Genomic DNA, 16,401 nt, shown 5'->3' on the forward strand with positions numbered 1-16,401 from the left:
GAAAAATTTAGTCCTGTTCAAAGCATAGAGAAAGACAGGGAAGAATCCAAAATCTAAGATAACTCTTTGTTATATAATCTTGTAACTTAATTCATATAATTCTTTTAATTAACTGAGTGAAATTTTTTTAAGGGGTTTGTGCTGTAGGTGGTCTGTTGTATGTTGTTGGAGGTGACGATGGTTCTTGCAATTTGGCTTCAATGGAATATTTTAATCCAGCTACTGATAAATGGATACTTGTGCCATCATGTATGAGTACCGGCAGAAGTTATGCAGGTAATCGATATTAATCTTCTTGATACAATTCATGCTTTACTATGTTTTATTAGGCTTGAATGAAAAAAGTTCTAAGAAAAACTATTTGCGGAATGTATAAACAATTACCATACAAGGGTGCTTTGAAAAGTTTGGTTAAAAAAAAAAATGAAACAAAACAAGTTAAACAGTGTAATCTCTCCATCGAGGACTATACACTTAGGGCTCCTTTTACTAAGGTGTGCTAGCGTTTTTAGCACACGCAGGATATTACCGCGCGCTACGTGGCTAGAACTAACGCCAGCTCAATGCTGGCGTTAAGGTCTAGCGCACAGGACAATGCTCTAATGCAGTGTTTTTCAACCTTTTTACACCTATGGACTGACAGAAATAAAATAATTATTCTGTGGACCGGCATCGGTCCGTGGACTGGCGGTTGAAGAACACTGGGCTAAGTCGTGGGTCAGACCCCGCCCATCTCTACCCAATCTCCACCCCAGACCCCGCCCCATAATAGTACTAATTGCACCTTGCACGTCCCGTGCCTCATCTGGAAGCCTTCCCTCTGACGTTGCAACGTCAGAGAAAAGGCTTCCGGTTCAGGCACAGGATGCCCGTAGGAGCCACTGCCAATGGCTTTGTGCACTGAATCAGTGAGGAAGAGGGAGCTGGCTCGAAGATAACGCTGCATCGATCGCAATGTGGAACGGCGGTTGAAGAACACTGTTTTGGTCCTGATGCACGTGCTGGCCCAGTGGACCGGCAGGAAATTTCTGTGGACCGGCACTGGTCCATGGACCGGTGGTTGAAGAACACTGCTCTAATGCACCTTAGTAAAAGGCTTAGTCTAGCGAGTTTTCATTCTTTTCGTATCATAGGAAAAATAGCTTATGAAAAAAACTGGAAACTTGCTAGACTAAGTATATAGCGCTCGATGGAGACTACGTTGTGTAACTTGCTTTTTTTTTTTTTGTTTCACTAAACTTCAAATCACCCTCTTTCATAGAAAATGGTATGTGTTCTGGTAAGATTTCACATAAAGAGAAACCATTCGGATCAACTATTTTAGTTACGCGCATTTGCATTGGGGGTGATTTTATAATGGACTTGAGCATGTAGAACAGCATTTTGCATACTCGAATAGTCTCTTTAATGATTGCCTCTGGATAAATGAGTGTAACAGTAGGCACACTTAAACATAGCACCAATTTTATATCACTTTCCACTCGTTCTATAATTTTGCACACCCAAGTTATAGATAGCAGAAGGTTGCATGCCCAAGTTGTAGATGAGGTCAGTTATATGCATAACTTAATTGAATAATTAGATAATTGGATTTAACAAACAATTAATGGCCATAATTAGCAGTTAAGCACAAAAATATACCCCAGCTATTTGGCTAGTGTAAATGCTCGTTGGGCGCATAACTGTGGACATAAGCTAGTTTTCTATAATGGTAAGTGCATGTGCAATCGCAGTTATAGAATTCATGCTTAGTGCATAGCATCCCAGTAATAGGTATTTATGGGAGCAGAAAGTGGACAGAATTGGCGCTTATGCAACCACTATATAATATATTATCCTGCTAGACCTATCCACGTAGAAACAGAGAAAGATGGCAGATAAAGGCCTCCAGAATTGTACATTAGATGGACCATTCGGGTCTTTATCTGCCGTCATCTACGGTGTTAAATGTGGCCTCACCAGAGACTTGCACAGAATCACTATTGCCTCCTTTTTCCTGCTGGCCATTCCTCTTCCTCTGCACTCGAGCATCCTTTGGTCGTAACACTTTCTTCCTGTTTTGGCTGCCTTAAGATCATCAGAAATAATCACCTCCAAATCTTGCGCTTCTTTCGAGCCCAGAAGTACCTCTCGTCTCTCACTTTCTTAGGTTTCTGTAGCCCACGTACATGACCCTGCATTTTTTTTCGATTTAAGACTTAGCTGCCAAATTCTGGTCTATTCTTCTGGTAAGCTAGATCCCTCCTCGTGCTATCCATACCATCAGGGATGTCCACCTTATTATTTTGTATCATCCACAGAGGCAAATCTTACTTGACTGCCCTTCCGCAACATCACTCACAAAGATTATAAAAGAGCTAGGCTAAGGACTGATCCCTGCAGTACACCGCTAGAAACATCCTCTTCCTTTGAGAGATGTCCATTTACCATCACCTCTGTCTTCTTCCACCTAACGAGTTCTAACCCAGTTGGTGATTTTTTTGGTCCAGACCAAAGGCATTCTGTTGATTTATCAGTTACCTGTTTGGAGCATTTCAAAGGCTTTACTGAAATCTAAGCTCTCCCCATAAATGGCAGATGATGTTTAATGTGAGCAAGTGCAAAGTGATGCATGTGGGAAAGAGGAACACGAACTATATCTATGTGATGCTGGGTTCTGTGTTAGGAGTTACTGCCCAGGAAAAGGATCTAGGTGTCATTGTTGAGGATGTGTTGAAACTCTCAGCTCAATGTGCAGAGGCTGCTAAGAAAGCAAATAGAATGTTAGGAATTATCAGGAAAGGAATGGAAAACAAAGATGAAAATGTTATAATGCTATTGTATAGTTCTGTGGTATGGCTGCCCCTCGAATACTGTGTGCAATTCTGGTCACCAAATCTCAAAAAAGATATAGCAGAATTAGAAAAGGTGCAAAGAAGGGTGATCAAGTTTCAAGTTTTATTAGGATTTTATATACCGCCTATCAAGGTTATCTAAGCGGTTTAACAATCAGGTACTCAAGCATTTTCCCTCTCTGTCCCGGTGGGCTCACAATCTATCTAACGTACCTGGGGCTATGGATAAAAAGGATGGGATGACTTCCGTATGAGAAATGGCTAAAGAGGCTAGGGCTCTTTAGCTTGGCGAAGAAACAGCTCAGAGGTGATATGATATAAGTCTATAAAATAATGAGTTGAGTGGAAAGGGTAGATGTGAATCACTTGTTCACTCTTTCCAAAAATACTAGGACTAGGGGAGGGGTCACGAGTGGTGTCCCGCAGGGATTGGTACTCGGACCGCTGCTGTTCAATGTTTTCATAAATGACATAGAAACAGGGCTGAAGTGCGAAGTTATAAAATTCGCAGACGACACAAAACTTTCTAGTGGGGTTAGGAGCAAAGAGGACTGTGAAGATTTACAAAGGGACCTGAACAAACTGGGAGAGTGGGCGAATAAATGGCAGATGAAGTTTAATGTAGAGAAATGCAAAGTCTTGCATGTAGGACACAAAAACCCGATGATGGGGGGGCTGGTAATGGGTGAGAGTAGCCTTGAGAAAGACTTAGGGGTAATGGTAGACAGATCAATGAAGCCGTCGGCGCAGCGGCCTCAAAAAAGACGAACAGAATGCTAGGTATAATCAAGAAGGATATTACAACCAGAACGGCAGAAGTTATTCTGCCGCTATATCGGGCAATGGTGCGCCCGCATCTGGAGTACTGCGTCTAATTCTGGTTGCCGTACCTTAAGAAAGATATGGCGATACTCGAGAGGGTTCAGAGGAGAGCGACGCGACAGATAAAGAGTATGGAAAACCTTTCATTGCCAAAAGATTGGAGAAGCTAGGCCTCTTTTCCCTGGAGAAGCTTAGACCTACAAGATCATGAAAGGCATGGAGAAAGTGGAGAGGGACAGATTTTTCAAAATTTCAAAAAATACAAGAACGAGGGGGCATTCGGAAAAGTTAAGAGGGGACAGATTCAGAACCAATACTAGGAAATTTTTCTTCACCCAGAGGGTGGTGGACACCTGGAATGCGCTTCCAGAGGGTGTGATACGACAGAGTACTCTACAGGGTTTCAAGAAGGATTTGGATGAATTCCTGAAGGATAAGGGGATTGAAGGGTATAGATAGAGGAGTGGATGATTTCCTGCAGGAAAAATGGGTTGAGGGTTACTGATGGAGAATTACTATGCAGGTCCTTGACCCGAATGGGCCGCCATGCGAGCAGACTGCTGGGCGGGATGGACCTCTGCTCTGACCCAGCAGAGGCACTGCTTATGTCCTTATGTCCTTAGATGCGATGAAGCTACTAAGTAGTAGATTTAAAACAGGAGAAAATATTTCTTCACACAACATGTAATTAAACTCTGGAATTCATTGCCAGAGAATGTAGTGAAATCAGTTAGCTTAGCAGGGTTTAAAAAAGGTTTGGATAATTTCCTAAAAGAAAAGTCCATGGTCAGGAAGATGAAACCATTCTATCCTATGCTGATGACATTCTTATTCTCATTCCCATAACCTGCAGCCATCCAAACATCTCCAAAATAATCTCAAACAATATAGCAAAAGTCCAAACCTGGGCAACCATCAACAAACTAAAACATAATGCCACCAAAACCAAAGCCATATGCTTTCACACCAAGCAACAAAACATCGTGGCACCACCCTCACAATGAAAAAATCCATAAAGTCCTCGGCTGTATAATAGATGACACCCACAAATCACAAATCTTTGGAAAAAGACCATCTACACAGTGAGACAACTACAATTCACTAGGCCATACGTTCATCCACACCACTTTGTACTGATCGTCCAGATGATACACTGGCTTCCAATATCATACTGCATAAACTTTAAAATATCATGTATCCTACTCAACATATTGCATGGAAACTTGGCTGCTCCCCTTATACAGATATTCTCAGCGGCCTGATCCACATCCAGAAGAATCCTTAATAGAATTTGTCAGTTTCGTTCGTGGCCCCCCCAATGTATGGTGGTAGGGGTTAAGTGAAATGCACACTGACAGACGCCAGGTCCCAGGTTCAGTTCCCTCACAGATGACTCACCAGGAAGTAGAATAAACGAGCACAGCCAGAGGTGATTATATAAAGAATATATTATAGAAATAGGCTTACAGAAAAGTAATATTTATAAGCATTACAATGAAGCATTACAATTAAGCAGAGAGCATTATACTTAAGCAGAGAGCAATGCAGTTTCCCTGCCTTACAGAGTCCAGAAGACAGCGTGAAGTTCTAGGGAAAGGCAGAGAGAGAGAAAGGGGGATGGGGTGATGTTTCGTGTTCCATAGATAAAGAGAAGGATAGACAGAGAGATAGAGAGAGCTCAAGAGAGAACCAGAGTGCCAAGCCAAGAGCCAAGAGATAGCTAGATAGAAAGAGAGAGAGAGAGTTGAGACCCCTCTCCTCCAGAGATTGATAGATAGATTGATAGCTCAATTGATAGCTTGACAGAAAAAGAGAGATGTGTGTTGCAGAGAGCAGGCTTTTATACCTTGGCTCAATATAGAAACCTGTATGCCCCAGTATCTTTCTGTTTAGAATTTGTAAACTGTTTGAAACAATGGTTAATTTAATGGATAAAGGAGGGTGTAATACTTGCAAGCATGGTGATGGGATTAGCCTCTGGCTTCTTTGTTCCATTCAAGCAGGCTATCGTCCTAAGCACCCTCTTAATCAGACATTAACACCTTTTAGCTAGTCATGATTTAATCAGGGCTATCAGGGCTACTTAAAACCATATCAGGGATACTTAAAACAGTTTCCCTGTCCTCAGGGTCTATCTGCATTCCCAAACCAGAGTCAGATTGATATAATTTCCCATAGGCCTCGCTGACATAAGTAATGCCAACTAAAAATGCTGAATGGTAGCGACAGCTAGGCTGACAGAATTCAACTGAACCTACCGCCCATAGGGAACCTTCAATACAAGCAAATTTTCAACTGCATGCTAACCTATCTGGGAGTAAAAACCTTTAACAATCTCCCAGAAACTATCAGAAAGGAGGCCAACTACTTCTTCTGAAAGAAACCAAAAACTTATCTGTTTGACAATTAATTATTTGCCTTTTCTCCTTTCCTTCTATTGTTCCCTTTCCCCTTCTTCTCCCCCTTCCCTCCCTGTTTAATCTTCAGTCGCCTAGAGCTTGTATAGGTTTGTGCGACTCACAAATAGATTAGATTAGATTATTGAGTTGGCTTGGAGAAATCTACTACTTATCCCTAGGATAAGCAGCATAAAATCTGTTTTAATAATAATAATAATAATAACAGTTTATATACCGCAGTACCGTGAAGTTCTATGCGGTTTACAAAAATTAAACGAAGGTACAAATTGATTGGACTTAAGAGAGGTGGAAGAAAGTGATTAATAGGTCAAGAAAATCATTATTGAGGAGAAAGATGTACGGGTCAGTTGTCTAGATACTTCAGGAACAGGTGTGTTTTTAGACGCTTCCTGAATTCCTCATAAGTAGTGGGTGAGAGCAATTGTTCTAGGTCTTTACCCCATAATGCTGCTTGATGTGAGAGAAGGTGTTCATGGTGTTTTTTCAGTTCGATTGTGAGCTTCTCTTGTGTCTGTTGGCTGAAAAGGAGAAAAGGTCAGTTATGTATTTAGGGGCTAGTCCGTATAGTACTTTAAAGCAGAGGCAGGCAAACTTAAACTTTATGCGTGCTTCCATCGGTAGCCAATGCAACTGCTGGTAGTAGAGTGTCACATAATCAAATTTCTTTAGCCCGAAGATTAGTCTGACCGCTGCATTTTGCATTAATTGTAAACATCGCATATTCTTTTGGGAAATTGCTAAATAGGCGATGTTACAGTAGTCAAGTTGACTTAGTACGAGGGATTGAACCAGGGTTCTGAATGCTGACGTATCGAAATATGATTTAATGGATTTAAGTTTCCAGAGAGTGAAAAAACCCTTTCTGATTAAGGAGTCCACCTGGTCTTTCATGGTTAGGCATTGATCCAGGATTTCATGGTGAATTGAATAGGGTAACTAAGTTCATTGATGCAAAGTGGTGTCTTGATGTCAAGCGGATGTGGAGAAGCAACGAAGAATTTCGTTTTTTCTGAATTAAGTTTGATTTGAAGTCTGTCATCCATTGCTCCATCACGTTTATAGCTTCCGAAGCTTTGGGAATAGTTTCTGAGATAGAGTCAGCAAATGAGATAATAATCGTAAAGTCATCTGCGTAACTGAATAATTTTATCCCTAGCTGGGTTAATTGCACGCCCAGTGAGGACATGTAGACATTGAAAAGCAGTGAGGATAGCGGTGACCCCTGCGGCACACCAGATGGATTGCTCCAGGTTTCGGAGAAATCATAATTGAAATGTACTTGATAGGTACGGGATATAAGGAAGCCACGAAACCAGTTCAACACCTCATCCCTGATACCAATAGCCTCCAGGCATTGTAGCATTTATTCATGGTCTACCAGATCAAAGGCGGAGCTCATATCGAATTGCATGACCAAGGCATTGAGGCCCTTGCTAAACAATAGACGCAGATTATCTAAAATAGCCGCAATTACTGTCTCTGTACTGAAAAAAGGTCTAAAACTGAATTGAGTTTCATGTAGGAGAGAGAACTGATCAAGATATTCTATCAATTAGGTGTGTACCAATCCCTCCATGATTTTTACAATAAATGGAATGGATGCTACGGGTCTGTAGTTGGTTACTAGGGCTGAAGATTCTTTACTATTTTTTAGGATTGGGATTATTATTATGTGACGGTTGTTAGTGAGGAACTTCCCATTTTTTAGGTTATGGGCTAAGTATTGCAGCAACAATAGTTTAAATTCTAAAGGCGCCGCTTTCATAATTTCTGGGGGCATGAGTCCAGAACGTAATAAGATTTAGAGTATTTGTTATATAGTTTGGTATAATTCCATTCTAAGTCTTGAAAGGAACTCCAGATCATGTCTGCTGGTATTTCATTTCCTTGTATGTTAGCTATTTGATGATCACTAGGGTCGTTTTTTGAGCAGTTGTTTCTTAGGTTCTTAATTTTTGAATCGAAGTGCAGTGCTAAATCATTCACAGAGGGTAACTTAGTGTTGTGTGTGGGAATAGTGTAACGAGTGATGTTGAATAAATTTGTGATCAGGTTGAACAGCTCTTTTGTATTGATTCCTTGTGAACCATTGCAAGATAAGTTGATTTTAGTAGAGTAGAATGCTTTACATTTGTCTTTTATCAGTTGTTTGTAGATTTTTATGTTAGCTCTCCATTTGTTACGGTCTGCTAATTCTCCTGTTTTTTTTCAAAATTCTTTCCAGCCATCTAGCTAGTTGTTTCGCTTTTAGAAGTTCGGTGTCAAACCATTTGTTATATTTATTTGCACTGCTTTTGCTATTACGTTTAGGGGCAATTTTATCTAAAATGGATGTGCTGGTTGTCGTCCAGTGATCCCCAGAAATCGATTCCTTCTTCTATCTCCGTTTGCAGTTCTGGATTAATATAACCTCTTGTGTGATGTTCTCTTTTTATCATCGAACGTGTTTTAGATTTTCGATGAGACCAGATTAGCTTGAAATAATAAGTAAAATGGTCAGACCAGATATAGTGACACCAGGTGCCTTTGGGTAGAGTGATGACAGGGTCTAGGATTTCCTTTGTGGACATGGCTACCACATCTAAATGATGGCCTTTTTCATGTGTTTGTGTGGGTAAAGGGAGGTAGTTAAGCAGGGATAAAAAGTTTTTGAACTCTTTTGTGTCTGTGTTGTCCTCTTCATCTAGGTGTATGTTTATGTCTCCTGCGATAATATTGTAGGAAGGGGCAATTGAATTATGTAGGACAAATTCACAGAAGTCCTCTTTGGCTTTTGGCCAGCTTTTTGGTGGGATATTTAATAATATGCAGGATAGGGATTCTTCTAGTTGATTGTTACTAATTTTGCAGGCTAAAATTTCTAGTTGGTTGGTCATTTTGGAGTCCAGTAATTCGAATTCGAATCCTTCTTTAAGAATAATTGCTAATCCTCCTCCTTTTTTTCCTGCGCGGTTTAGCGTAAGGATTTTGAAATTGTCTGGTAGGAGATCAATTATTATTGGATCATCTTCAGACAATAGCCATGTTTCGGTTAGAAAAAGGCAGGCTATTTGCTTGCTGATGATCCAATCATTAATTAGGAAAGCCTTGTTCCTGACAGATCTAGTATTAAGAAATGCACAAGGAATAGATGCAGATGTGATAGGTTTGGTAGAGGTAGTGGTTTTGATGGGTTTTATTTGCCTTATTCTTTTTTTAAAGGTTCGTTGATGTCTTCTTTTATTTGAGATAACATTAATGTGATTTATTATGTCTTCTTGTGGGTTAATGATGTGCATGATTGATAGATCAGGGTAGTGGATTGATTGTAATTGTGGGTAGAGTGAGTTAACGTCTTTGATGCTACCACATATCAGACAGATCAGTAGGAGATTCATGTTAGCAGGGTAATGTGTTTCTTCCTAACGCAAAGATTGTATTAGTTTTTCTAAAATTCTCGATTTATGGCTTGTATGGTTGTTAGGAGGGGATTGATGTAGTTCTTAAGGTGACCCGAGTGGATATAGTTCTGAAGCAGTCCTAATACAAGTCTCTAAATAATTACACATGCAACTAACAATTACACATGCATCTAACAATTATACATGTCTCTGATGGTTACATATGTCTCTAACAGTTACACATACCTCTAAGCAGTTACACATGCCTCTGAACAGTTACACATGCCTCTAAACCAGTGGTCTCAAACTCAAATCCTTTGTAGGGCCACATTTTGGGTTTCTAGGTACTTGGAGGGCCGCAGAAAAAATAGTTAATGTCTTATTAAAGAAATGACAACTTTGCATGAGGTAAAACTCTTTATAGTTTAAAAATCTTTCCTTTTGGCTAAGTCTTTATAATAATATTATAATTTATAGCTAAAGAGACATTTGATCAAGAAACTGTTTTATTTTACTTTTGTGATTATGATAAACATACCGAGGGCCTCCAAATAGTACCTGGCGGGCTACATGTGGCCCCCGGGCCGCAAGTTTGAGACCACTGCTCTAAACAGTTAAACATGCCTCTAGCAGTTACACATGCCTCTAGCAATTACACATGCATCTCAAGGTCTGGCAGAGAACTTATTGGATGAACCTTAGTAAAAAACTTAGCTGGTTGTCGGTATTGGTGGTAGTAGGCTCTAGCAATTGTGCCTAGTTAGGAGGGAGGTGGCATGGGAGCCCTGAAGTCGTTGGACTTGACATGGGACACTGGAAATGGTGGGGCAGGTGGGAGGGTTGACTACCCTGTAGAGGAACTGGAAAGAAAGTGAAGTGACTAAGGCTCTTCATCCCCTTAGGTTTGTTGTGCGCTGGGTTCAATCTGTGAGGTTGCTTCACAAAAGACGCTTCCCAAAGGCGCACGCACCTTGCCGTGCGCCGAACAGCCACGCGCCATTGGCGCTGCTGAATAAATCTCTCTTTCTCCCTGCTGGCTCGGGGGAGGGGCGGAGAGGTGCTCACACGCCTCTCCAGAGCAGGCTCTCGATTAGGATGTCGGCCCGCTGCAACAAAATCTCTCTTTCTCCCCGCTGGCTCGGGGGAGGGGCGGAGCGGTGCTCGCACACCTCTCTGGAGCTGGCTCCCGATTAGAATTTAGTCCTTGGGATCTAGCTAGGTACTTGGGACCTGGGTTGGCCACTGTTGGAAACAGGTTACTGGGTTTGATGGACCTTCAGTCTGTCCCAGTATGACAATTCTTATGTTCTATGAGCTTAGCCATAATAATTTAGTTTTATTAGCATTCAGGTTTAACTCATGATTTTTGGTCCAGCTCTTTACTCTGATAATTTAATCATTAACTGAGACAGATTATTTTATTTTCAAGTTTCATTTACCAATGATGATTTTTCTAATTTTTTTTCCCATTAGGAATTACAGTTATTGATAAACCCTTATGAGTGGAAAAAGGATTTTCAGCAACTTTGACTACTGGAGACAAGCTTCAACAAGTACGCTTATGAAGTAGCTACATTTCTAGCACTTCTCTACTTGTACCTACACTTTGAGGCAAAGATGAAACCCAGATTTTCAGCCATTAAGAGTGACAGATACTGAAGATTACTCTAGATAGAAGCAACGTGTAAGGATCTCTCTATAATGAGCGGCAGCTGTCTCTGAATTTTCAAAATGACATTTGGACCATGTTTTGTTTCTAAGGCTTCTCAAATTGAAACAAGAGAACTGCTTTCAAAAGAAGAAACTTGCTTCAAGCTTGGTCGACCACACAGTCTTCTATAAAGCAGGATAAATTGTGAAACGTGTATTGGTAAAATGAATCCTACATTATATTCCTCTGGGGGAAAAAAAGTATCAACGTGAACAGTACCTGAGGAAATGTTGATGCCTACATCAATGGCTGGGCAAGCAGGTGCATATTCGGTCACATGAATATGATGAAATGTTTGTGTGTGTACAGTAAATATATGTATAGATTGCGCTCTCTTAAAGAAATTTGAAAGTTGATTATTACTATTTATAATTGGCACAATACTTTGAATTAAATCAGTGTCATGTCAGGCAAAATGTATTTTTTGATATTTTAATACACTTTAATAGTACAAGATGCCACTTCTGAAGGAAAAGATAACCTATTTACAAATGTATAAAGCAGGAATTTTTTTTTTTCTTGTTGTTGTTTATGTTTTATGTGAAATGAATTGATTATCACTTACGAATATTCAGAGCTTTCTTTTTTTAAATCTGGTCATGTTTTAGTGCATTCTGTACTTTACTTTTCCAACTGGTATCTTTGGCATGAAAAACACAATTCAGGTTAATTATGGAATGAATGAATTTTCCTTAAACTGCATGGTTTTATAAGGCAATTTCTGTATGCATGAGTTTACTATTATGGTGATCACAACGAAAAGATTTCTATAGTTGGGCCATGTTTATTGTTTAAATATTGTTTTTGTTGAGATAATACACAGATTATCTCCATTTACTGGTGACCAAAACTATTTTTTTTTCCAGTTTTTTGCCATGTTCTTTCAATAAAATTTTGAGCATCTTGTTTACTGCTTTATAAATGTTCTGTGATACAGTTCAAAAATAAAAGACTTCAGATGGTGATTACCCCTTTTTGAGCTGTGATGCTATGTGAAGAAATGAGACCTAAATTTTCAGTCCCTTCCATTCCTGCAATTCTGAAAAAAAAAAAAAGATGTTAAATAGCTTGTTCAAAGACAAAATTATCATTGCTATAAATATAATGAATGGCTCCTTAAAAAAAAATAATTCTGTATTCCATACAGGTGTTGTCTTTGCCATAGTCATGAGGAAAGACATAGCAGTCTGCAAAATACTTCTAGGCTTTACATAGGGCTCCTTTTACGAAGCCGCGTTAGCGTTATCACACGCACATTTTTAGCGTGCTAAACCCCGTGCTAGCCGAAAAACTACCACCTGCTCAAGAGGAGGCGGTAACAGCTAGCGTGCTGCCGGCAAATTAACATGCACTATTACGTGCGTTAAACCTCTAATGTGGCTTCATAAAAGGAGCCCATAGAGTGAGGAAAAAGAAAAGGTTACAGAACAAACTAGCCTTTCTGGTGGCTGATAGGATTCCGGCTGTGCCTTTTGAGACATGCAGCAGACTGTAACAATTTTCTTTGCATAGTTGCCCAGATATAGAGGAAGAAGTAAGCTAGAACCTTCTGGGTTTATTTAGTGAATGTAACAAAAAGGAGTATTATACCTCACTTGGGGAGGAAATTCTATATATTGCGCTGAACATTAGGCATGAAAAAAGCATTGTAATGGCTGCAAGGCACAAAAATGGGGCAGAAATGGCAGATCCATGCAGAAGCACATGCACTAATTTATAGAATAGTGTGTGTTTCCGCACAGATCTGCAAAGGGGTGTGGCCATGGGCAGGCAAGGGGGCGTTCCCTTAAAATATAGAAAGTGTTGTAGAACTCTGGGGATCAGCACCCAATCTGCACGCCAAGATTTATACCTGGTTTCAGTTGTGCAACTCCTTGAGATCCTCGAATGTCTGTTATAGAATATAGTACAGTGTTGATTTTTTTTGACCCTCATTTATAAAAATTTCCCCCTTGATGCAAAATCTAATCATTTGAAATGTAGTGAATCTGCTGGGTTGGCCTGCTAGATACAGAAGAGGAATTCAGGAATGTAAAACCATTAAAGGGGGGGAAATCGATTTTTAAATAAAAAGAATTTTATTTTTACAAAATGGTTAAAAATAAGTCAGTTGTAAATTTTAGAAGGGTGATAGTTAAGGTACGGTAAAGTTGGGCACAGTACCACAGGGTATATAAATAATGCAGCTTATGATCAATCGTTCAAGCTGTGTTTTTTATACACAGGAGCATTGGGCTGCTAACCCATGGCCTGATGCTTCTGTGCCACCTCTAAAAGGATCTGGGAATTTAAGGAATCTGTCTTCCCACTGAAGACCTGCCCATCACTTCTCTGCAGGCACCCGAGTCAAAATAGTGTCCACAACCCCTAGCTATAATGCCATGAGGCTACCACTAGGGATCTCCAGTACCATTCTGAACCCAGTGCCAGCAGGGGCATGAGTAACTGGAGAATGCTTCTGCCCATGAACTTCTAGACACCATGAATTTGAACAGGTAAGCTGATTGTAAGCTGATTGAGGAGGGCTCTGGGAGAACTGGTGGGGGGGAGAGGGCTTGAGAAATGGGTGCATTTGGGGACCAATTTCAGGGGGAATGAATAGAAAATGATTTTAAGCATGCCCCCTTAAGATGTGGCCCAGGAGCATTGGAGTGTGAGTTAGCAGCCTGATGCTTCTGGGCGGGAAAAATAATGCAGCTAGCGGAATTCATTGCAAACTGTGTTATTCAATTTACCTAATGAGGTGTTTTGCATTCTTTGCATCTCAAGTATCCCATGGTACCTTTTATTATCCCAGGACAAGCAGGCAGGTATTCTCACTAGTGGGTGATGTCATCCGACAGAGCCCCGATACGGACGTCTCACAAGCATGTCTTGCTTGAAGAAACTCAGAAGTTTCGAGATGCCCGCACCGCGCATGCGCCAGTGCCTTCCCGCCCGATAGTTCGGGCGTGTCTCCTAAGTTCTTTTTCTTCCGCGGAGCTAAGAAGTTTACTTCATTTCTGCGCCCATTGAATTCGATTTTTTGCCTTCTACATCGCCGCGGGTTGAGTTCCTTTTACTCTTGCCGTGTGTTGTTTCTTTCTTTGATTTCTTTTTTCAAAAAAAAAAAATATTTTTTTTTTTTCTTCCAACACCGGGTCGGCCGCGTGGCTTGGGCCCCGCGCCTTCGACCTTGCGGCGGAGCTTTTCCAGCCTATGTCCCGGCCGATAACCGGTTTTAAAAAGTGTAGCAAGTGCCAGCGCGCGATTTCGCTCACGGACCCGCATCGACGCTGCCTCCAGTGTCTGGGTCCGGACCACTTTCCAAAATCGTGCCAGCCATGCTCCACTCTGACAGCGCGAGCGTTTAAGCGTCGCTGTCTTCTGTGGGAGTCCATGTTCAAGATGGAAGCTACGTTGGATCCTTCAGCTTCGACATCGACTGGTGCTTCGACTCCATCTGCGAAGCCCTCGGCCTCCCCGGCTATTTTGAGTCTTCTGAAACCGGCATCGTTCACGCCGGTTTTGGCCTCGACCTCGGCGCCGGTGCCTTCCTCCATCTCCTCGGACCAGGTACCGACCCCTACTGTTCCACCGGTGGTGCTCAAAGTGCTGAAGGCTGGCAAGCAGAAGCATTTGGCACCGAAGGAGCGCGGAGACCGTGCGGAAGGGCCACCTTTTGGTGCGGATCCCTCCATATCGGCTTCGTTGCGGTCCCTTCTGGAGGCTCAGTTTGTGGAACTCATGAACACCATGGGACCCCGGCTGATTGCCTCGATCCAAGGTGACCTCCCAGTTCCGATTCCGAGGGGCAGGCCGCCCCCTCCTCCTCCGCCGCGCCACTCGACCTCGTTGCTTGGCGAGGAGGAGCGGCGGTCGGCGTCCCGTGCCTCGAGGTCGGCCTCGGGTAGTGCCATGCCCCCCTTGGAGCCTAGTACCTCGAGGAAGGCCTCCCTTAGTGACATACCTCCCTTGGAGCCTATTCCCTCGAGGAAAGCTTCCCTTAGTGACTTACCTCCTTTGGAGCCTGTTACTCCTCCCCGTGAGTCAGTGTGGCGTCCACCTTCGAGGCCTCCCAGTCCTGGGCATAGCCGGAAGCAGGACGAGTTCTTCCGAACCCCCTATCAAGCCTGAGGAAGCGACAAATCTTCCGCCTCTCCGATCTACGGCCTCGAGTCCTATCTGCTCTATGGAGGCTTCGGGGGATCAGTATTCTACCAGACGGGCTCGATCCCCATCCAGACATCGTGAGGGGCATCGATCCAGGCACTCTTCGAGGCATTCCTCTCGACACTCGACTGTCTCTCCTCAGAAGAAATTGCCTCGTATGGGGTACTCTGCTTCGGCTGGATCTCCTCCTCCGGGACCGGAGTTCGAGGACCCTGAAGTTTTTTACTCGCCCTGTTGTTCTCAGGCCTCGACTTCTTCCAGCCCTTCTCGAAGATCGGCGCTGGCGGACCAACTGTCTTTTTCCTCATTCCTGAGGCAGATGGCGGATGACCTGGACATTACCCTCGATTCTGGCTCTCGATACTCCAAGGAGTACCTCGATACCATGCATTTGCCTTGTCCTCCAGCCGAGTCCTTACGCCTGCCTCTGCACAAGCTCCTCGACCAGACCTTCATGAGGTGTTTTGAGTCTCCTTACTCTATTCCTGCGGTCCCTGGAAAATTGGATGCTCGGTACCGCACGGTGCATCATAAGGGCTTCGAGGGACCTCAGCTTTCACATCAGTCCCTCCTGGTCGAATCCTCGCTCAAGCGGTCTCATCCGGCCCAGGTGTATGCTTCGGTGCCTTCAGGCCACGAGGGCAGAACCATGGATAAGTTTGGTCGACGCATCTATCAGAATTCTATGATGGCGTCCCGAGTTCTGAATTATAATTTCCATTTTGCCACCTATTTGGAATTTTTTCTTCCTGTGCTTCGGAGGTTTACGCCCTACGTCGAATCCCAGGCTCGTTTTGAGTTTGAAGAGGTGGTTGCTTCGCTGACCCAGCTTCGACTTCAGTTGATGCAATCTTCCTATGATGCCTTCTAGCTCTCGGCTCGGGCGGCGGCCTGCTCTGTGGCGATGCGCCGGTTGGCCTGGTTGCGGACCATTGACATGGACCCGAATCTTCAGGACCGCCTGGAGAACGTTCCGTGTGCTGGGGCGGATCTTTTTGACGAATCCATCGAGACCGTCACGAAGAAACTGTCTGATCATGAAAAGTCCTTTCAGTCCATTCTTCGGCCGAAGCCTAAGCCTC

The 16,401-nt window shown here is 42.6% G+C and overlaps 1 protein-coding gene across 2 annotated transcripts in view; it reads left to right on the top strand.

The window, feature by feature from the left end:
- Positions 1-14,013, top strand: part of LOC117359300 (kelch-like protein 2) — a 244,718-nt gene extending 230,705 nt beyond the window's left edge. For both annotated transcript variants that reach the window (XM_033941843.1, XM_033941834.1), the window contains 2 exons: positions 133-276; positions 10,930-14,013. In XM_033941843.1, coding sequence (XP_033797734.1) covers positions 133-276; positions 10,930-10,958 — 173 coding nt within the window. In that variant the 3' untranslated portion in view covers positions 10,959-14,013. The remainder of the gene's footprint in view (positions 1-132; positions 277-10,929) is intronic.
- Positions 14,014-16,401: the final 2,388 nt, after the last annotated feature.

The sequence above is a fragment of the Geotrypetes seraphini genome, chromosome 1, assembly GCF_902459505.1.
Source record: "Geotrypetes seraphini chromosome 1, aGeoSer1.1, whole genome shotgun sequence".
NCBI lineage: Eukaryota > Metazoa > Chordata > Amphibia > Gymnophiona > Dermophiidae > Geotrypetes > Geotrypetes seraphini.